This window comes from Lissotriton vulgaris, chromosome 7 (assembly GCF_964263255.1).
Source record: "Lissotriton vulgaris chromosome 7, aLisVul1.2, whole genome shotgun sequence".
Classification (NCBI taxonomy): Eukaryota; Metazoa; Chordata; class Amphibia; order Caudata; family Salamandridae; genus Lissotriton; species Lissotriton vulgaris.
In genome coordinates, this window is record NC_141695.1 from 204,240,212 (window position 1) to 204,262,347 (window position 22,136).

General features: G+C 49.7%; 1 protein-coding gene across 1 annotated transcript in view; it reads right to left on the bottom strand.

Moving 5' to 3' along the window:
• LOC147701198 (B-cell receptor CD22-like) overlaps positions 1–22,136 on the bottom strand; it is a 324,178-nt gene that overhangs the window by 221,058 nt on the left and 80,984 nt on the right. Inside the window, exon 4 of the mRNA XM_086929943.1 lies at positions 9,392–9,667. Within this exon, the coding sequence (XP_086786069.1) occupies positions 9,392–9,667 (276 nt within the window). The remainder of the gene's footprint in view (positions 1–9,391; positions 9,668–22,136) is intronic.

Below are 22,136 nucleotides of genomic sequence, written 5' to 3' on the forward strand. Positions count from 1 at the left end.
AGCGCGAATATTTCCAAAAGTTGTTAATAGGATATAGAGATGTCAGCGACTGTTTTCAGTCGCTAACATCTTGGCACGCCCACTTTACATGTCATTAGCGATAATTTTTGCTGACATGCAAAGTGGGCCCTTAAATGCCCGCTATCGCCTACAAGCTGTCGCTAACTGGTGTTAGCGACTGTTTGGTAATAGGGCGATAAAATTATCGCTGCATTAGCTGGAAAAGGTCCCGCTAATGCGGCGATAATGGCCCTTGGTAATATGCCCCAATGTATTTTGGGTAGCATGTCCACTTACAGCAAAATAAGATACTTTGGTTTAAAAGGCATACTTGAATCAGTGAAGTGTCTACTGCTTGGTACGAAAAGAATACTTTTTGGTAATTTTAATTTAAACAATACCATAAAGTAACCGAAATTACTTCAATTCCTCCCTCGCCATTAAAGTTCATTCAGGTCTAGTCAGTAGTAATATGGAGCCATGCAATTTCTGTTTTTGCTTCCTAGTTTTGAATTGACGGTCAGCCTACTGAAAATAGGTATCAGTTCATTTCCTATAGCGTGCTATATTCCAGCTCGCAGACGATAGGTTTGAAAATCGCCACAAATTAATCTTCCAGAAAAAAAACCTAACTTCTACAATAATTGCGTCGATATTCTGATGTCCAACACATAGTCCTATAATTTAAGTGGTGTGTGCTTAGAGATTCGCCCTTCACTAAATTACCTCGATTTTGTTTAATGGGGATTTGGGGGGGCAGCCGACCAACGGGAGGCTTGCCCCCACGGGTAGTTTTGTGTAGGGGGGGTCAGGGGGCACCGGAGCACAGCAGAGCTAGTTGGGCCGGTTTGGGCTGGGGGAAGGTCCCTTAGGCTTCGTTTGGGCTGTTTTTGGGCTGTGGGTTATCTTATGCGGACATCTTGTGTCGCTGGGCACCATTTTGGTGCAGCGACACAGCAGCCGGCAGCAGGGCAGTGGGGGCACAAGTTTTTGCTAGGCCTGGTGCACGGTATTGGCGGTGGGCGCCGGTCTTACTTGGTTGCTGGACCCCGTTTTGGTGTTGGCAGTGCGGCGGGAAGAAGGGCGGCGCTTGGAGACCCCCGGGTGCAGGAGGCTCTCCGGCTGCTGGGGGAGGCGGGCCGCATGGACCTGGTGCGGCCCGACCTCCAGGTAAGGCTGCCGCGGCGCGCTGCAAACGGCGCCGCGGCAGCGGTAATTGCTTGTGGGCCTCCGCAGTATCGGCCACGGAAGGCCCCGGGAGGTGGGAGGGGCGGGAAGAGGGCGGGTGAGGGAGGCCGGCAGGGCAAGCCCGCGACCCAGGGTGGGTCCAGGAAGGGGGCGGGAGGACGCAAGGGGGCGAGGGGGCGCCCTACGCTGGATTTCGAGGGCGGGGCTGGAGGGCAAGGGGGGGCGGGTTGAGGAAGGATCCGGGGGCCCTGGGAGAGGGGTGGGAGGTGGGGGGGACAACGCGGGGGGGACAAGCAGTTGGAGAGGATGGGGAGGGGGTGGGGGTTGGGGGAGCCTGGTGCGGGAGGTGGGGGTGCCCCAGGCGCGAGTAGATGGAGGGGCTGGCAGAGTGGGGGGAGGGGTTGGGCAGGGTGACGGGGGGGAGGTTTCCCCTTTACTTATTGAGGAGTCGGACATGGAGGAGGAGGGAGGCGAAGGGGGAGAGTGGGGTTGGGGGGTGGGGATAGCGACCTGGTTTGGGGGTCGTCATCAGGGGAGGGGGCGAGCGTGGTGGGTCCGAGCAGGTCTCCGTCGCCGGGGAGGGCGCGGGGGGGTGCAGGGGTGGGGGGGCAGCTGAGGGTGGTGAACTGGGGGCCGGGTAAGGCGGGGCGGAGGCGGCAGGGGGCGGGGCTGGATGGGGAGGTGGGGCCGGGCCGGGGGTACGAGGGGTGGGGAGGGGGAATGGTACCACAGTGGGCAGCATGTGGGGAGGGGATGGGTTGGGGGGCAGGGGGAGCGGGCGGGGGTATGGGGCGCCCGGTGCGGAGGGAGGGCCATTCGGCGGTAAGGTAAGGTTGGAGGCGGAGTTGGGAGTGCCGCCAGCAAGCGGCGCTGTGTGCAGGTGTCGGTGGGGATGGATGCTGGAGGGGATGAAGGAGGGCGTTTGGTAAAAGGCTGTTACGTGCAGGACACCGGGTTGGGCACGGGCGGCGTGAGCGGCGTCGGCGGGGCAGCAGCGGCGAGAGGCGTGGAGGCAGGCGCGGGAGAAAACGCAGGTACGGGGGGCGCGAAGGCAGGGGCGGGCACGGCCGCAGGGAAGGAGAGTTGTGTGGTGCCGGTGCGCAAGCTTCCGTACATGGGGGTGACCAAGCCGCTGGGGGCGCACCTGTCGGCGGGGACGAACGAGAAGATCTGGAAGGGGGAGTATATCGATATCTTGAAGTTGTTGCACAGGGAGTTGACTTCGAAGGAGGGGTCCAAGGAAGAAGAGCAGGTGTTGGCGCGGCGCCCTAAGGTCCCTTTGACGATTGACAATTGGTCTGCGGCTTTCCTCATATACGCCAGCGTATATTGTCAGAAGTTTCCGGATCGGTCCATTGCGCTTTTTAAGTACATGGATGTGGTGCGGAGGGCACCGGTGACATATGGTGGGTACGCCTGGTCCCACTATGACGAGGAATTCCGGGCAAGTATGGCGTCCGATCCGGAGGCAAAGTGAGAGGAACTGGATTCGGATCTGTACCAGCAAACGATGGGCAGGGCTAAGTTCGGGCGGACGGTGTATACGGCTAGCGGTCTGCCACTGGCGCCGACCCCCTTTTCGGCTCACCCCACCCGAGGTGAGGTGGGGCAGGGTGAGTCCACTGGGCAGAACCCGGTTGGGCCCTGCTGGTATTTCAATTAAGGGGCGAGTGGTCGCCAAACGTGCCGTTTCCGGCACGAGTGCTCCAAATGCGGGCGGCGGCATCCAGTGGTGCGCTGCTGGGGTGTCGTTGGACCACCGGGACAACAGCACGCGCAGGGTGGAATGCAGAGCGGAGGTCCACAGGGTGGGGGAAGGTGGGGTGGACGGGGAGGTCGGGCACTATGGGAAAAGGTTCGTACGCCGGTTAGACTGGCTCGGATGGAACCCTGGCTGGCTGAGTACCTGCGGGCGGAAGATGTGGCCGTGTTGCATCAGGGGTTCTGGGAGGGGTTTCGACTGGGCTATGAGGGCCCACGGATTGCGTGCTGGGCGAACAATCTAAAATTGGTGCATGCCCGCAAGGGTGTGGTGTGGGAGAAGCTGTTGAAGGAGGTCAAGGAGGGCCGCATGGTGGGCCCGTTTGTGGAACCGCCGCTGTCTGATTTGATTATATCCCCGATTGGGGTGCTGCCCAAGAAGGAGCCGGGGCAGTTCCGACTGATTCAACACCTGTCGTGGCCGGCAGGGGGGTCGGTCAATGAATTCATATCAGCAGAGGTGGCGTCGGTGTCTTACTCATCAGTGGACGTGGCGCGGAGGCTCGTGGCGGGAGTGGGACAGGGCTCTATAATGGCGAAGTGTGACATTAAGTCGGCGTTCCGTTTGCTCCCGGTCCACCCGGAGGACCACCAGTTACTGGGGATTCAGTTTGACAGTGGCTTTTTTGTGGACAAGGCATTGCCGATGGGATGCTCAGTCTCCTGCGCGTTGTTTGAGCGATTCAGTTCCTTTCTGCAGTGGGCTTTTTTCAGGCGTACAGGCTCTGAGGCGGTGACGCACTACCTGGATGACTTCTTCCTGGTGGGGTGACCCGGTGCAACGGACTGCCAGCGGCTGCTGGACAGTTTGGCGGGGATGATGGAGGAATTTGGGTTTCCCCTGGCGCCAGAGAAGACACACGGTCCCAGTACGGTGTTGTCCTTTCTCGGTATAGAGCTCGACTCAGCTGCCATGGAAGCACGCCTGTCAGAGGACAAGAGGTCGGTCATGTTGGCATTGGTGGACGACATGCTGGGCAAGCAGAAGGTTTTAGTACGGGACGTCCAGGTCCTCTTGGGGCATCTCAACTTCGCTTGTCGGGTGGTGCGTGCGGGTTTTACTTTCTGTAGAAGGTTGGGCTTGGCGTTGTCGGGTTTGTCCCTTCCCCATCACCACGAGCGCCTGTCGGCAGGGGTGAAGGAGGACTTGCGGATGTGGTGGGCTTTCCTGGAACGGTTCAACGGAGTGCCGATGGCGCCGGCGGAGGACTGGGAGTGGGACGTGACGCTGTACTCCGATGCGGCCGGTGTCTACGGTTTTGGCATGCATTGGGACAGGCGGTGGTGCGCGGAGCAATGGCCGGCACATTGTAATGTAATGTAATGTAATGTAATGTATGTATACTTGTAAAGCGCACTGTTACCTCGTTATGTGGCGTCCTGCTGCTGTATATCACTGGGGAACCCGTCCTGGCTTTCCCTGTGAGAGGGCACCCCCAAGGTGAAGCCAGGCTTCCCGGCGCTGCAAGGGCCGTTGTGGAGATGAACCAAGCTATTGCCCAGAGTTGCAGAGTGGGACCCAAGGTTAGCAAAGGCACCTAGGCGAGAATTATCGAGTCTGCTGACATTGACCCAAGACCCTGCCGCATCGGAAATTGAACCCTGGTCCCGGGCCGACCTCTGCTTCAGGGTCTGCCGCTTCTAACCAGTGAGTCACACTTCTCCACATTGGCAGGCAGGGGGCCGTAGCATCGTTTTTTTTGGAGTTGTTTGCGTTGTTGGTGGCAGTCACGGTGTGGGTAGGCGCGTGGGCGCACAAGAGGGTGTCATTCAGAGTGGACAACATGGCGGTGGTACACGTGGTGAACAGGTAGTTGGCGTGGGATCCGCAGGTTTTGAAGCTGATGAGAGTTTTTGTGCTGTGCTGTTTGGAGAATGACATTATGTTTCATGCGCGCCACGTTCTGGGAGTGGACAATGACATTGCGGATGCTTTGTCTCGTTCACAGTGGCAGAGGTTCCATGGGCTAGCCATGGCAGCAGAGACGGTCAAGACGTCGGTCCAGAGGGAGCTCTGGTCAGTAGGAGACGCCGGGTTGTTCAGCTGGTGAAGACGTCGGTGGCCGCGTCCACGTGGAAGGCGTACCCGCAGGCGTGGGAGGAGTTCCGGCACTCGGGTGCGGTAAGGTGCGGTGACCCATGGTGGCAGGAGGAGCAGGTGGTACAGTTCATGTTGAGTCTGATGGACAGGGGTTTGTCGCGGGTGACGATTGCGGTCAAATTGGCGGCGGTGGCGCTCATGGGGAAGTTGTGGTGGGGGTACCCCCGTCGGCGGGTAAGTTGGGGACTCGATTGCTTGGAGGGTGGGCGAGGGAGAGGGGGGCGCGGGTGGCGCAGCGTCGGCCGGTCACGGGGGCATTGCTTGGGGCTTTGAATGGTGTGTTGCCATCGGTGTGCCGGAGCAGAAGCGAGGCAGTACTGTTTTCCACGCTCATGTCCTTGATGTTCTTCAGAGCGTTTCGGGTGTCAGAGTTGGTAGGCTCGAAAGGAGGCCGGGGACTCCTGTGGGAGGACGTGGAGATGCGGGACCAGGAAGTCGCGGTGCGTTTGCGGTGCTCGAAGACGGATCAGAGGGGGGTGGGGACGTGGGTGGTGTTGGGCCCCGGGGGGCGCGACACAGTTTGTCCAGCGGCGTGGGGCCGGCATTTGGCAGCGGAGAGGAATGCAGTGGACGACGTGGTTTTCGGGCGAAGGGATGACGGCAGGGTGACAGCGGCTCAGGCTTTGTGAGTTCTGCGGCACGCCCTGCGGAATATGGGTGAGGACCCGATAGCATTTGGGACGCACTCGTTTCGTATCGGGGCGGCGACGGAGGCAGCTCGGTGTGCTTTGGGGAAGGAAGAGATCATGCGTTTGAGGCGGTGGAAGTCCGATTGCTATCAGCGGTACGTCAGGATGCGGGGGGTAGAAGAGGCGATCTGAGTTTGTTGTGGGTGCTGTGGCGGGCCCGGAGGTGGACGGCCTGAACATTTACATTGTGGGACACTTATTTGTCAAGCGGGCAGAGAGGGCTGAATAGGACAGGCACCGGAAGCTCAACTTGGATTTGGATGATACTTTGTTTAGATGTCACTGGCGTAGAAAGGGGTGAATGCTTTGGCTCGAGTTGATGCCTTTGCTGAACAATGTGGTCCGGAGGGTTGTGCCCGGATGTGGTAGTTATACATCTGGACGAAAATGACCTGGTGCAGTGTAAGGGTTTGGCACTGGCCAAACAGATGAAGAGGGACGTGTTGGAGATTAAGAGGAGTTGGGCAGGTTGCCACTTGATCTGGTCAGAATTTATTCCTAGGAGATTCTGGAGGGGGCGGAGCGCCCTGGGGCAATTGACAGGACAAGGCGCAAGATCAACAGGGAGATGAGGGATTTCTGTGCCAGGGAGGGGATAGGCAGGATGGAACAACCTGAGATTAGGTATGGGGCGGTGTACTTTTTTAGGAAGGATGGAGTGCATCTCTCACGTTACGGGATGGAGTTATACATCGTGCAGTTAAGGGAGGCGCTTGATGGGGCCTTGGGGATGCGCAGATATCCGAGGAGGTTGGAGTCCTATGTAGGGGTCTAAAGTCATAATGCGCCTTTCGAGTGGCGCTTCTCCTAGTTCAGAAATGGGGGTAGTTGGGGTAGTTGAGGAGGCCTGGGCTGTTTCTGTAGGTGGTGGGGGACACTGAGGTCATATTTACAGTTGGTAGGCATGGGGGGTATTGTTGCGGACAGGATGTGGTAGGATGTTGTATGATGTGGCAATGTTGGGGGTCTGCTTAGGGGTGGGGGTTGTCAGGCATTCACATATTTAGCTAGGCCTAGTTTTGTTGGGCACAGGCCAAGGTTGGGGAGCAGGCAGGGTGCACCTGATTCCTATAAAGCGGCCTTTATCACACTATTCCTGTGTCTGTGGTCAGTCCCCCCCCCCTACTGGTGGGCCCCAAAGAACCTTCTCGGCAAGTCAGACCTGCAGCATTGTGAGTTTACTGCGGGATGGTATTTTAAGGAGCGAACTTATATGCAGAGCACTTTTTTTTTAACTTGAACAACGACCGTTTAGACTAAACCGTTCTTCCGTTGGTGACTTTTAAACTTTATAAACATCAGCCACATTGAAGATTGTAAATGATGGATTGTTGTCGGATTATTCTGCGGATCTCAGTGTAAAATAAATTCTCGTTATTGGTGTGTAGCAGTGCATTATGACTCCACTTCAGAGTTCGCACCTGTCCCTCCTTATAGATGTCATCACTATTATGTTGACAAGCTGCAGTGTACGTCATTTTTAGGCTCCGCTGTGACATTTACATTGTCTCCTTATATTTTCTACATAGCGAAAAAATATTGTATTCATTCAACATGAATAAATCTTACATGTTGGGCACGGAATCTCCCGGCTTATACTATTGTCGAGGAATTATGACAGAAAGTCTGCAAACCTGTAGTTCGAGAAAGCCCGCAGGCTCAGCAGCTCGCTCCATCTGATCTCGTAATAATCGGCTCTAATTAGCGCCGGTAGAGCTACGGCTAATGGCGGCGCGGCTTCTGCTAAGGGCGAGTGTGGGAGAAGATTATCACCCCAAGGGGTTTGACTGCCCCCAGCCCCCAGGCCAGCGATGCACTCGAGAGGTCACTGCATCAAATCAGCGAAAAGCGCTCTGCTTCCACTGCTGGAGGAAAGGCAGCGGGCACGAGGCTTCAGCTGCGGCCACGGGCACCTCATACACTCCCCACTCATTTATTTTTTTCTCTTTAAAAGCTGCTTGTAGGTGCCAAGGACCGCTTTTCAATTAAGAACCTTTAGGTACATTCAGACGGGTGCCTGTGGTGGTCTTGTTTTATTGTGTGCGCGCTCGTTGTTAGCCCATTTAATCGGTGTGTTGTATGAAGCACAGTGATGAATCTTCATATCCAACCTTGGGGCCGTGCTGTCATTTCTCCTGGATGCGCCTGATGTGCCACGTGCACTCCCGCGCCCCCTCCGTAGATCTGAGACGGGATAGGACGAATTGCCGCGAGAGTCGAGCAGGACAATGGCCTTGAAGAGAATCTCACTGTCAGGTACAACATAACGCTTGCAGAAAAACTGCACCTCTGAACGCAGACTACGGGTGCACGAGAGAAGATAAAAACAAGTATTGGCTGCACGGCAGTAAAGCAGCAGGGCCGTGAAAGCCATCATCTGCATTTAAATTTTAAAAAAAGCACGCCGCTCACTGGGCAGCAGGGGGGGAGGGATTCACTCGTGGGAGCGATAATTGCGACCAGATGGGCCGTGCGCTCCCGCGAGTGAATATCCTAATGTGCACGCGTTGCCATTGAAGGCAATGGAACGCATGCACGTGCTTGGCTGAAAAGCCTTAGCACTCAGAAAAGGTATTTTTTCTTTGCAACGCATGCGCGTTGCGAAGGCCGAGACCTAAAAAAGAGTGGTCCTAAAAAATAGATTTCCCATGTTAATTCCCAGAGGATTTATCTGTTGACGCTACATAAAAACGTAGAATAACATAACTACAGAGTTGGCAAAAAGTTACAACTTTACTTAGAAAGCATGATTTTTGTGATTTTATCTAAATCAATACACAGACATTTTCGAGAAATTTATGTTTGTGGGAGTGATTCGGTAAAGCCATATGCTCGGTCAAGGGATTGAGAGTCTTCTGAGCAGGGAAAGTAAAAACACAGCAAAATAACAAAGCCCACAATACAAAGAGCAAGGTTACATATTCTTGTCCTAGGCTGGCTAGGTACTCACTGCGCCCCAGCCACCATAAGCAATTACACAACGGCCTTAAAAAGAGAGACTCACAGGTTTTCTCATAGCCATACTCAAATGTCAGATATCCTGCTGATTCCAGACAGATTGACATTTCTTTCCCAGCTGCAGAATCGTAACACACAAGTTTCATTTTATTAGAACAAATTTGTGGCTGGCATACTATAAGTGAATAGGCATAAGAAACTGGTAAGGGGGTTATCACAAGCGCCAAAAGTGGCAGCCACCACAAATGAAAAGTGATGGGGCGGGTGGTGGAGGCACAGGTGGAGCGCAGGAGTAGGAGTGCTGGGGCGTAGTTTAATAATATTTGTTTAAAAAGAAGACTAGAACTTCCAGTCGCCTCCCACGTCGAGCCTCAGTGTTCTTCTTCCTGGTCGCATTACAGACACCCTGTCCAATCCACGAGCGGCTCTCATGCGATGAGAGCAGCACATGGATTGACCTGAGTGGGCTACTTTGATGCTATGCTCAGGTCAGTGAGTCTGTGCTGTTTCTCCAACCTGGCTGTTCAATACAGCCGGGTTGGGGAAACCTAAGAGCGCATGTGTATTTGGCAGGCCTGATACGGCCAACCAAACACACATGCACACTTGGGTCACTTCTAGGGTGCAGTAATGGAGCTAACTGGAAATTGAATGTTTTTCCTTATAATTAATATAGAATTAATTCTTCACTTACCATTCACACAGATCCAAATGGGAGGAGAACGAAGTGATGATCCAATGGCATTATGAGCCTCACATGAATAGTTTCCACAGTCAGTGGCTTTCAGGTTCTCCATCATCAGGTCTGACTTTGATTGGTATAGTGTCTCATACCCATCTTTGTACCAGGTATATCCAGAAACAAAAGGGTTACTGGATGTAACCATACACCTCATGGACACTGTATCTCCTAATTTCATCTCATTTGCTCTTGCTGATAAAAGAATTGCTTGTATCCCTTTAGGGATATCTAAAAACAAAAATAGGAAAGTCATGCAATATTGATGTAAATGGAAGCAAAAACAACTACACACAGCCAAAAAGCAACACAATGTAATATCCATGTTATTTGTATGTTTCTCTTGATGTTCAAAAGGCATGATATTGCAGTCATTAGAAAACATCTGTTGGCCTCATATGAGTATTTTGTTTTCATTTTATATTACTATGCTTGGAATGTCCAGCACACTAGGAATGTCTTGATAAATGTGAGGGCAATTTACAAGATTTGTTTCACTAGCCAGAATAAAAAAGGCTAAAGACTTAATAGACAGTCGCAGGTAAAACGAGTATTCTTAAGATATAACTGTAAAATATAATTCACATACATCCCAGAATTGGTTGAAAATATACTGACTATTGTATAACAGCCTACGATAAAAAATAAGGCATATTCTGGGATTCATGCCTATTTCAAAATATGTTTTAGTTTACTCTTCTAGTCATGTAATCAGAAATGGAATTGCAATACAAAAATCTTAACATATAAATAACTCAAAAGACATTCCAGATAATGCACAGCAACAAAAGATCATTATAATTGAAAGCAATTGAAAGCAATTCAGGTGACTATACAGAAATTAAATTATGAAAAGTTTACACTATAAAAGCTGCAGTTTTATAAAAAAATCAATATTTATTCTTTCTGAAATATAGGAAATATTACTTGAAAATCCTAATCTCAAAAATCTGTAAAAGCTTTAAGATTTAAAGATTAAATCTCCAAAATACTCAGCAACTTCTTGTGGAATATAGGCAGGACCAGAAATATTGTGGAAGGTTTTCAGAGAAATAAAAAATGAAATTCTGTTTTTCCTTAGCTTTCATGAAGCTTTCTCAAATTCACATTACCACAAAGTAGAATGAGTCCAGGGAGAAATTCTTATTGCCGGAAGAAAATGTGAAGGGGTCAAAGTAGATTATGGTCCAACTCTGTCCTCAAGCTAAAGCAGTGCCAATTCATGTTTCTTTCAACTGCGCAATTTATAGAGAATCCTCCCTTTGTACTCCTTTCCAGGTAAGTTGTTGATTTTAAATGCTTTCACACCTGCTTATGTTTATCATTGCAAAACAGTGTTCTGACATAATGAGACTGTCTCATCACAAGCTTCACGTCTTCACAAATTTTGTCAGGCTGGTAGTTCGGCTCAGATTATTTCTCTGGAGCTTAAGCCTCCTTTCATTGACTTTGCATCGAACCATGCATTGTTTTTAAAACTCTGTGACTTGTACACCTGACTGTTAATTTGAACAGTGTTTATGCATTGACTAAGGGCCCTATTATGAGTACAGCGGTCCATAGGACTGCCTCACTCGGGTGGCGGTCCAACCACCGCCACAGTCCTGGTCCGCTACAGTGTTCTGAGTGTGGCGGTCCGACCACCACAGGACCACTGTGAACTCTAAAGATCCAGGATCCCAGAGTAGTCACACAGAGGTGAGAGGAAGGAACATGCTGGCGGTGCCACATCAGCACTGACAAGCATATTCTGAGTTGCCTTACTACCGCCCTCCCTGAAAAGGGTGGCAGAGCTGGGACTAAGTGGCACTAACAGGACCACTGCCACCTGAGGGCCTGCAGGTGCATGCAGGGGGGCACATGCGTCCCCCCTGGCATGGCACCCGGTTTCCTGCACAGAGTGGAATGAAAGACATTGTGCATGCCACGCCAATGTGGACTGTGCAGTCAGCACTGTGACGGCAGCAGTCGGCATGTTAGGCTCTCCGATGAGCCTAACAGATCTCCGCCGTCAGACCATTGCAGCCCGCTCACCGGACCAGGATATAACTCCTAATGTGGTAGGTGGGAACACCACAGCTTTGGCGGTTCTCCAGCAGATGGCATGGTGGCAGTGGCACTGTAGGACCACCAAAGCCATATTGAGGTCCTAGGAGTTTGGCTTGCTATCGCCCATCACGCTGTCCAAGATTACGTATACAATATTGGAACATGCTTCCATGTGATCTTTAGAAAGAAGCAAGGGCCATGTGTGCAAAACTGTTTTGCGGTCGTAAGCGGACTGACTCGCAGAATCGCCCCATTTGCGAACGCAAAACAGTATTTTGGTATGTATGAATCCCACATTGTGATTCGTTAACAACAGTTGGAACTGCAAATACATACTGAATCTGTATTTGGAAGGGGCGTGCTTGGGACACCCTTTTCAACTACCAAATCAAAGTGGTACGTATCACTGTTTTGCAACCACATTAATTTGTTACCTACTAATAATTTGCAAATTGGAAGGTGTCCTCTAGGGATCCCTTCTCCTCTGAGAATGTAAACAATTTTTTTTAAGAGCAGGCAGTGGTACCTCAGTCCACTACATACTCTTAAAATTTAAACTTAAAATGTTTTTTTCTTTTTTTTTACATGCATCCCATTTTCCTTTTAAGGAAGACAGTCTGCATATTTAAAAAACGATTGCTTTATTAACTTTTGCATGCGTATGACGGCCGGCAGCCATCACAAGCTACAGTGGGCGTTTGCATGGGATGGCGCCCTGCCGTCGTATGCCCCAACCCATGGGGGAGAGCAGGGCTACCCCAGTGGGCTTAGCTTGAAAAAAAAAAAACACCATGAAAGGCAGCACAAGTGCTTCTGCTGCCCCCAGCCCCACCCCTCCATGTTATCCTATCCTCTGATGTCTCTTTGGAACATTCCTGCTGTATGATTGCCTACTAGACACCAGGGATATTCCTTTTTTTGCATAGTGGGGAGGGCAAGGGTAGCACCCCTTTGGGGAGCAATTATTTTAGCCGATTCTGCCCCCTTGGGGGGCAAATCGGTAGTTGCCTTTTAGTTATTTTTGTGTTCCCCGCTAAGCCACCAGTGCATTCTTTTTTGTTGGGGAGCGGCCCCTTGGGCAAGGGTCACTCCCCTTAATGGGGGTAATTATTGTATTAATTTCTGCCTCCATTGGGGGCAGATCGGTCTTATGTTTTAGGCCATCTGCCCCCAGAAGAGACTAGACACCAGAGATTTATTATTTATAATTTTCAGTGATGTCTGAGAGTGGCCCCTTGGGCAAGGGTCGCTCCGCATTGCTGGGGTGATTATTTTGGCCCTTGGGGGCAGATCAGCCTTATGTTTTTAGGCCCATCTTCCCCCAAGGGGGGCAGAAGCCACTAGACACTGGGGATGCTGGTTTAACTAAGTTGTTTTTGGGGAGAGGCCCCTTTTGGGAATGCATGTTTTGGCATAATATTTAGGGCCATCTGGCTAGTAGATTGTGGTGCATTATTTGCATATGTGATTGTAATGTTTTATTTCTCCTTTTTATTCTCGTGCAAAGCTTTCGATTCCTTTTTGCAGTTTCGGCAGTGGTTGGTCTGCAATTTGCGTAGTTGCAGGTGTTTGGTCAGATAAACTTTTTTGTTGTGTTTACTCCAAGTGGGTATTATTGTCATGCATGAGTGAATTTTTTGTAAGTGGTGTCATAGATGCTGCATATTTAACTTATGCTTTGAGTGTGAAATTGTTTTGGGATTTGTGCACAGTGTTTATTGCGTTGTCTCATATGTAATTTTATTTTTATTTTTTAGTGGGATATTGTTAGTCCTTGCTGCGTCTGGGCAGAGTAGAAGGTTATGAGTCTAGGTATTTCTGGCAAATGACTGGTATTGTTTTGGAGAGCATAGGTCTTTGTGATAAAGCAACATTTTGTTTATTACTTATTCTTATTCTTTAATTACTTATTCTACAAAGTGTTTGATGTTGTTGACTTGTTTGTCGAGTTACCCTTATTAGTAAGGCTTATGGCAAGCAGCAGGATTCCTGCTCAGCAGGCGGTTGGTATGCTTTTTTAACACCTTCGCTGCTACAGGTTTTCCCCCCCTGTGCTGGAAAATCCTCTTTCCCTTTATTCATGACGAGCTCAGCTCGTCATCAGCACAGCTCAACTGTGCATCATGACGAGCTGAGCTCGTCATCAGCATCGAAAGGGTTAATCTTCTTCTGCCCATGATTATGAGGCTGTGCATATGAGGCAGAGGAGTAAGCCCAAGATTCCGGCAGTGACTTTTCTGTCCACGAGGAATCATCTGATGATAAAGGAACTCTCATTGCAGATTAAGCTACTCTCAGTGCGGATGAAAGGCCTGTTATGTGGAGGACAAGATTGTGTAGATGGTGCAGATTGAGGCATCTGGACTGCATCCTGGGACTGCAAGGCTTCCCAGTGGTAGTGCTGGACTCTGTGTATCCATTCATGGTGCAGCTGGTATTGCCTACCTTTAGTGGTGATGCAGGGAGTAGAGTGAATTGTGAATTTTTTTTGCCTATTCAGTTTTTTTCTATTGTTTATGGATGATGTATTTTTGGCTGAGATTGTTGAGCAGACTAATTTGTATGCGGAGTTGTATTTGAGGGACAACAGTGCCAGACTTATGCCCTGATCTAGAGCTTCCTGGTGGACTCCCACAAATCTAGATGATATGAAGGAGTTTTTGGGTTTCACATTTTTGATGGGCTTGATAAGGGAGCCATCCCTGGCTTCATATTGGTCTACCAGTCTCTTGATGGCAACTGTCATATTTATTGCAATTATGAGTCATTATCAGTATTGACTTTTGCTTTGGATGCTGCATTTTGTTGATAATGCTTCGGCGTTGCCACCAGATCACCCTGACTGTGACCGCCTTTTTGAGATTCGGTCTGTCCTTGAATACTTTGTAGATCAATTTTCAGAGATCTATATCCAGGGAAAGAAATAGCTGTGGGTGAGTCTTTGGTCCTGTTCAAGGGACATTTGGTTTTTAGGAAGTACATTCCTAGAAAGAAGGCACATTATGGAATTAAGATGTTTATGTTGTCTGAGATTAGGACAGGATATGTCTATAATTTTACTTGTGGACACTGATAGGGATTCCACTATTGCCCCCTGGGCTGTCCGTCCACTTCAGTAGTTTCAGAGAAAATTGTGTGGGAACTTGCTAGAGGACTTTTTAACAAAGGTCCCCATTTGTACCCAAATATTTGAATCTGAATTTGAATTTTGAATTTAAAATTATTTATAAAGCGCACGTACACCAGCGGTTTCATGGCGCTACAACTAACAAAAGATCTGGGCAAAGGGGCCGGAGCTGGATGAAGGAAAAACAAACTGCTAGTGTGTTAATTGAAGGACTTCGTGAACAGATGAGCTTTGAGCTGCTTCCGGAATTGCGGATACAGGGTTAAGGCTCTGAGCTCGAGAGGCAGGGAGTTCCAGAGGAGCGGGGCAAGGGTCGCAAATTTCGAACCCCCCCATTTCTTTCTCCGGAACCGTGGGACTGTAAGAAGGGACTGGGTAGATGAACGTAGATCCCTGGTGGGAACATAGGGGTTGATCTCAGATGAGATGAAAGCCGGTGCCGTGCCCAGTCGTGCTTGAAAGGTGATGGATGCGAGCTTAAACTGGACACGGGCATGAACAGGGAGCCAATGCAGAGACTTTAGGAGGGGAGTGATGTGGTGAGACTTCGGGAGTTTGAACACCAGGCACGCCGCCTGGTTTTGGATCTGCTGCAGACGCCGTAGACTATATGCAGGTATACCTGCATATAGGGCGTTGCCGTAATCCAGGCGGGAGACGACCATAGCCAGGGTGATCAATTTGAGGGCAGCAAAGGAAAAAAAACGGGACACCCTGCGTATAGTGCGCAGTGAAAGGAAGGAAGAAGAAACCACAGAGCTAACCTGGGAGTGAAGGGTGAGTTGAGAGTTGAGTTTGACTGAGGTAGAGGGGATAGGTGGAGAGCCTAGGGAGGGTGGCCAAAATAAAGAAGACCAGGGGCTGGATGAACCACCCGTCAACACCAGCTCGGTCTTGTCTGGGTTGAGTTTCAGATGGTTGTGTTTCATCCAGTCCCGGATATGGATCATAATAGATTGGAAGTTAAGAACAGAAGAGGGGTAAGAAGACAGATTGAAGACAAGCTGGAGGTCGTCCGCGTAATTAAACACAGCGACCTCCATTTGTTGCAGTGAGAAGATAAGAGGGGCAATATAAAGATTAAACAAAAGAGGGGAAAGGGAGGAGCCTTGGGGGACTCCGCACTGAACTTTCCGAACGTCCGCAGTAAAGTCACCCAGGCGGACTGCCTGGGTGCGGTCCCTCAGGAAGGAGGATAACCAGACCAGTGCGGTGCCCCCGATCCCCGCCGCCTTGACACGGGAAAGCAAGATGGTATGATCCACCGTGTCAAAAGCGGCTGAGAGATCGAGGAGGACCAAGGCCTGGGGCTGGTTGGTGTCCATTCCCTCCCTGAGGTTGTCAAGGACCGAAAGGACTACGGACTCCGTAGAGTGTGCGGGGCGGAACCCGGCCTGGCGGGGGGCAAGAACTCCGTGCTTCTCCACAAAAAAGCTCAGAGCGCAGGTGACATGGCGCTCGAGCACTTTTGCCAGAAATGGCAGGAGGGAGATGGGGCGAAAATTGGCGGGATTGAGGGGTCCGCGCCCGGCTTTTTCAAGATGGGTACAATTACCGCTGATTTGAGTGGATTAGGTACCACGCCTTGGGAAAGAGAGCTATTGAGGAGGTGAAGGGGGGTCTGGACAAGTCGTAAAGATAGGACGGAGAATATGAGCAGGGCAGGGATCTAATAGGGAGCCGGATTTGACAAGGGGTATTATGGAAGTCAGAGATTCCTTAGTCAGAGGGGGGAGGGTGGTGAGTTGTCCCTTGGGAGGGGGACACTGGGGATCCACAAACGTAGGGGAGGGGGAGGGATATTGGCCTTGATGGTGGCTATTTTCTGAATGAAATAGTTATTGAGGGAGTGACAGAGTTCCTTGGAAGGGGCGGGCTTTAAAGATGTTCTGTCCGAAAACGCAAGATTGTGCACGATCGAGAAAATTTCCTTCGACTGGTTCTCTGCTGCGAGGATTTTGGAGGAGAAATAGGTAGTTTTGGCCTCCAAGATGTCCTTTTTGTATTGGGTCAGGATGTTAATGAACTCCAATCGCAGTGGGGGGCAATAGTTTCTCCTCCAGGCCCGCTCCGCACGACGTACCGCTAGTTTGGTGGCCTTGAGATCTTCGTTAAACCACTGATTGGCGTCCTTCTCACACTTAGAGGTGACCCGTTTTAGAGGGGCAATGGAGTCGCAGCCTGAGGAGAGCCACTGTTCAATGGCCTTGACCTGGGAAAGGGTGGATAGACCTTGTAAGGAAGGGAGGGAAGTGGTGAGTAGGGAGGATAGATTTTCCGGATCAACTCGTCACCAAGCGCGAGCCCAGATTTTTTGGCGGAGGGGGGGCTTGACCGGAGGGTGAATGGGAAGGGCAAATGAGATCAGGTGGTGGTCAGACCATGTGCAAGGCGAGATGGAAAGGGACTCTACGGGACAGTTCAGGGACCAGATCTGGTCTAGGATGTGACCTTTGATATGGGTAGGAGAATGGATATGAGATGTAAAGTTGAGAGATTGAAGGGTCTCTGAAAATTCTTTTGAAGATGGACATTCAGCTGGGTCAAAGGGCCAGAAATTGAAATCACCCAAGAGTAGAATGGAGGAGTTGTTAACGGTGATCGTGGCCAGAACTTCCAAAAAGTCAGGGAGAAACAATAAAGGGGATTGAGGGGGGCGATAGGTGAGTATGCAGGTAAGAGGGGGCGTGATGGAAGTGGTGCGGATAGCCAGATACTCAGTGGTGGCGATGTCTGGCAGAGACAGAGTTTGGAAGGGAAGGTCGGTACGGGTGATGACCGCCACGCCGCCCCCAGCTCTGCCATTTAGGCGATCTGCTCGAAGGGCGTAATATGGGGCTGGTAAAGTGGCCAGTAGAGCAGGGAGGGAGTAATCACAGAACCAAGTTTCCGTTAAGAAAAGAAGATCTGGGGCATGAAGGTCTAGCAGTACCGATAGTTCGTGCGCATGGGCTACTGCAGACCGGGTGTTTAGGTAGTATGCCGAGAGGGTTTTGGAGGTAGCAGGGAGAACATTGTCTCTAGAAGAGTGGAGGGGGGCGAATTGGGGAGGGGGAAGGTCAAGGGGAGCAGCCAGAGACAGACCAAGAGACGAAATGCGAGAGCAGGTGGAGGCTGGTAAGGACCATGGTCCCCGGAGGCAACGTAGTTGAGCGGGGGAGTAGATGGTAAGTTGGGCAGAGTGACGCGCCCCTAGCCCCGGACAGTTGCGGACGGGCGCAGACGGGCTTGCCTTAGACGCGCCTTCGGCGCGCAATCGTCACGCCCGCTGCGCCCGTCCGCTGCGCCTCCGGCCCATGCACATACTTTTATATGGTGATCAAGGGGAGGAGGAGGAAAGGAAGGGGGCGTGGCCGGTGAAGTGGGCGGAGCTAACTTGCTCGCTGTAGATGGCGGCAGCGAGGGAGGATTCCCCGAGACAGCGTCCAAATCGGCTGTCTGGGGGTCTCAAGACAGGCAGGGATCCTAGCAAGATGCCGGTAAGTGAACACACAGAATAACACAAGTAAAATTTTAAAAATAGGCAAAATTAGCAGCGCTCCCGGCTTTCCGCCTCAGGAGATTGTTAATATCTTCTACACTGCTGTCAAATGTTTTAAGGAATTGCTCAAAGTGAACACTCTTGCTTGTGGCACAATCCACCCTAACTGTAAATGTTACCTAAAAGAGCTTGTTTGCAAAAAGCTTCACAGGGGACAGTCCAGTGCCTTGCATAGTGATGAATTGCTAGCTGTGAAATTTGTGGACTGCAGTGATGTATACATGCTGACTACCATTCAAGATGAAAGTGCTTCACCTGTGGCTGTTTGGGGTCAGGTTGCTGAAGTGTGCATACCTATTTGCATTGTAGACTATAATAAGACCATGGGTGGTGTAGATAGAGTAGATCAGGGGTTGGAACTTTACATTTCTGTTTGTAAGTCTTACATTTAGTATAGGAAGTTGGCCATCCATCTCTTCAACTTAGCAAATTTCAAGGCTTTTGTTCTGTTCAAGGAGTGTTCTCCAGCATCAAGGATGACTTTTATTGAGTTTTAGGAGTCTGTGATAGTGAGCCGTATTGTAGTGGAACAGGCAAATGTTCCTAGATTTGGAGTGGTGGAGGATGTGGATAGATTGAAAGATCAACACTTTCCTGATTTAATTCCTCCCACACCAAAAAAAATCAATCCCTGTAAGAGATGTAGTGTCTATTTGCGAAGAGGTATGCGGAAGGAGAGTCCTATGTACTGTGCTGGTTCTCCTCCTGATCCTGGGCTGTGTGTACGCACATGTTTCAGATTGTATCACACTCAAAAGAGTTTTTGGGAGCAACCGTGAGTCTAATAGTGAACTGCCTGGTCTGTTTTGTTTGATATTTGTAGCTCTGTTTCACAGTTGGCATTAGAAAGATATATTTAGTTACCACTGGCGTGCTTGCAGTTTTAGTTTTGTATCTAGTTCCAATTGGTTTGTGTTTACTTTCTTTATTTTTAAAAGGTTGATGGTGGTGTGTGTGGACTGGCATTTAGCATGGCGGTGTGCATAGACTGGTGCTTGGCTGGCGGTGTGTGTTGACTGGCGCATGGCTAGTGGCATGCATGGACTGGTGCTTGGCTGGCAGTGTGCATGGACTGGCACTTGGCTGGTGGTGTGGGGGACTGTCGCTTGGCTGGTGGTGTGGGTAGACTGACGCTTGCCTGGCAGTGAGGGTGGACTGGCCTTTGGCTCGTGGTGTGCGCGGACTGGCACTTGACTGGTGGTGTGTGTGGGCTGGCATTTGGCAGACGGTGTGTGAGTAGTGACTTGCTGCTAGTCATTACACACACTGCTAGCCAAACTCAACTGCATACACTACATCAACCGCAAGGCCGTATGAGTACTGTGTCTGTCGCGAGGAGTATGAAAGTGATGGCCCCTTGAATGGCGCTGTATGTTGAAGTGAATGTTGTAATGTGCTGGGCCCATGGCTGGTGGTGTGAATGGTCTTGTGTGTATCAGTATGAAAGGTGGGTGAATGGCATGTAAAGAGATTGGTGTCTTGCCGTGGCTTTAAAATCACGAGCTGTGAGTCATTGGTTCAGGTTTTTAACCTTTTAATTATTAACAGTGCATTTCTTTTCTTTGAAATCTCTCATCCAAAATCAACTAGTATTTGTGTGTACTTGAGGAACAGATGGATAGGCATTCATATTTGTCTTGACTGTCTTTCTGTGCTAAGGTGTAGTTTGTTTCTAGGGAAAACCTACCAATTTTTGATATTTTTGTAAACATTAAAAAAAATGCAGAGTACTGAATGGTGTGCCTTTCATGGATTCCAACAGTTCTTTTACTCACAATGCCATGCAAACCTCAAAATGTGACACAAGTCAAATATTTTCCTTTCATTACTGTGTCATAATCTTCTAGTCTCAGAAAAACCTCAAACTTTCCACCACCCAGCATTCCCCCAGGTCTCCTGATAAAAATGGTACTTTACTTGTGTGGGTGTGCCAGGTATCTGTGACAGGCAAGGGCCCAAAACGCAATGTGGTGACATCAAAAATACCTATGACAAAACGACCAGGTTTTGTAAGGGGGGCATATGCGTTTTCGGTCCCGGCAGCCATCTGGGGAAACCTACCAAACAACCAGGTTGTTTTGTGATATGGAACTTTGAGGGGTCCACAATATGTTTTGGGCCCTTCCCTGTGGTGGGCACTTGGCCCACCCATACAAGTAAGCTACTATTTTTATCAGGAGACTCTGGAGAATGCAGGGTGGGTGGATGTTTGTGGATACAGGCAGATTCCAGAATTTAATGGAATACAGCAGAATACTTTAGGGAATATTCCACACATCAATGCCTTGTCCTCTATCATCTCCTCACGTGCCCGTTGCCTAAGGGGTTAAGACGTTAGGGGCCCCCAGATGTCTTTTGGTTGTGACTTCAACAGCAGTAGTTCCGCATATGTGTGGAACTGATCTTGCCACGTGGACATGTTCATTATCCAAGCTTTGAACTTGTGGGTGCGACCCCTCCCCTACCTGCATGCCACCAACCTTTTAGCCAGCAATAAACTCATTGCTAAAAACTTTTTGTGCACAGTTACAATTGTGTGTGTCAAGCCTAACAATGCCACTAGTGGGCAGGGAGCTATGGCGGTGCCTAACATGTCAGAGAGTCCCACAAAAACCAATGTCCAGTATTCTCTACCTTAGGGCACGTCCAAGACAAGTGAAGAAAGTCAGCCCCTGCCGCACCACATCTCAAGCAACAGTCCGTCTCCCGGAGGTGAAATTTATGTAATCTGACAGGGGTGTGATATAATCGGTGCAAAGATTTGTAGTGTATGAGACGTAGCCTATTGTTACCCATGATGGCGTTCGTTTGTGTGCAGCTAATTTCCCATTGCTCATCCGTCAGTGGTATGTCTAGATCATTGTCCCAGTCTAGCCGAGCTCTCAGGGAGGTTGTCTGAGACGCGTTTTGTACCTGTTTATACAGTAACGATATAACATGTTTCGGGGCCTCTGCCTGCAGTAAGGCGTGTAGGGGCGTGAAAGTTTCAGGCTCGTCTGGAAATGAGGGGGTGAGTGCAGTATATACATCAACAGTATTATTCTCAAAGAAAAGGTGTGTCCAACATGACAACTAAATACAAACAAAATAAATAGTAGCCAGTCAGTCAAATACACTTTATTTGATTTATAAAAATCAAAAAAGGCATAAAAACATTTTTATATACGTATAAAATTATTTGATACATTTTCATTTTCAGCATGTGCAATACAATAGGTCAAAGGGATAAAAACGCATAAATAACATGATTAAAAATTCATTATGTCACAGACCGTGGGGCATTATGCAATTTGATCCTGGATGCCGCCACTAAAAAATTAGCCACACAAAATGTGATGCGGACGCTGATCAAAGACTGGTCAAAGACTGGAGGAAAACTAATGCCGGCCTCACTTGCGTAAAGCCAGCCTCCTTCAAATAGTAGCCATTATATTGCCAAATCAGCACAATGAAGAAGCATTGTTGCCCACACTAGCATGTATACAACACAATGTCAACGTTTTAACCCTCGACAGACGTAGGTAACCTTGGATCCTTACAAGGGGGTCTTCCTCAGGGCAGAAAATGGGCAACTGAGGATTTAGCAAATGAAATACTTAGAACTTATAGTGATTTAAATGCAAAGTCTAGATGTGACAGGGAAATTAAATTACTGTGAACGACCATTGGCTGGTAGGTTGGAATGATAGCAGTGGGCCTGTAGGCTCCCTGTCAAAGAGCTGACAGATGGCAACCTAAAAAGAGGGGTGGATGCCATCAGTAAATTGCAAGAGGATTGGTCTTTAGGATTTAGTATGATGCATGCAGGGCATCTCACTGAATTATTCTGACCTTACTTATTAGTCATTAGGCATTTCCATTATGTTCCTTAGAAATTGTTTTTCACAATGTTCACTTCCAAATAGGGGCCACATTTCAATCCAAAGGTTGCCAATCACGGTGAAAAGTAACAAACAGAGGACCAAAGATAAATCACCACTCCT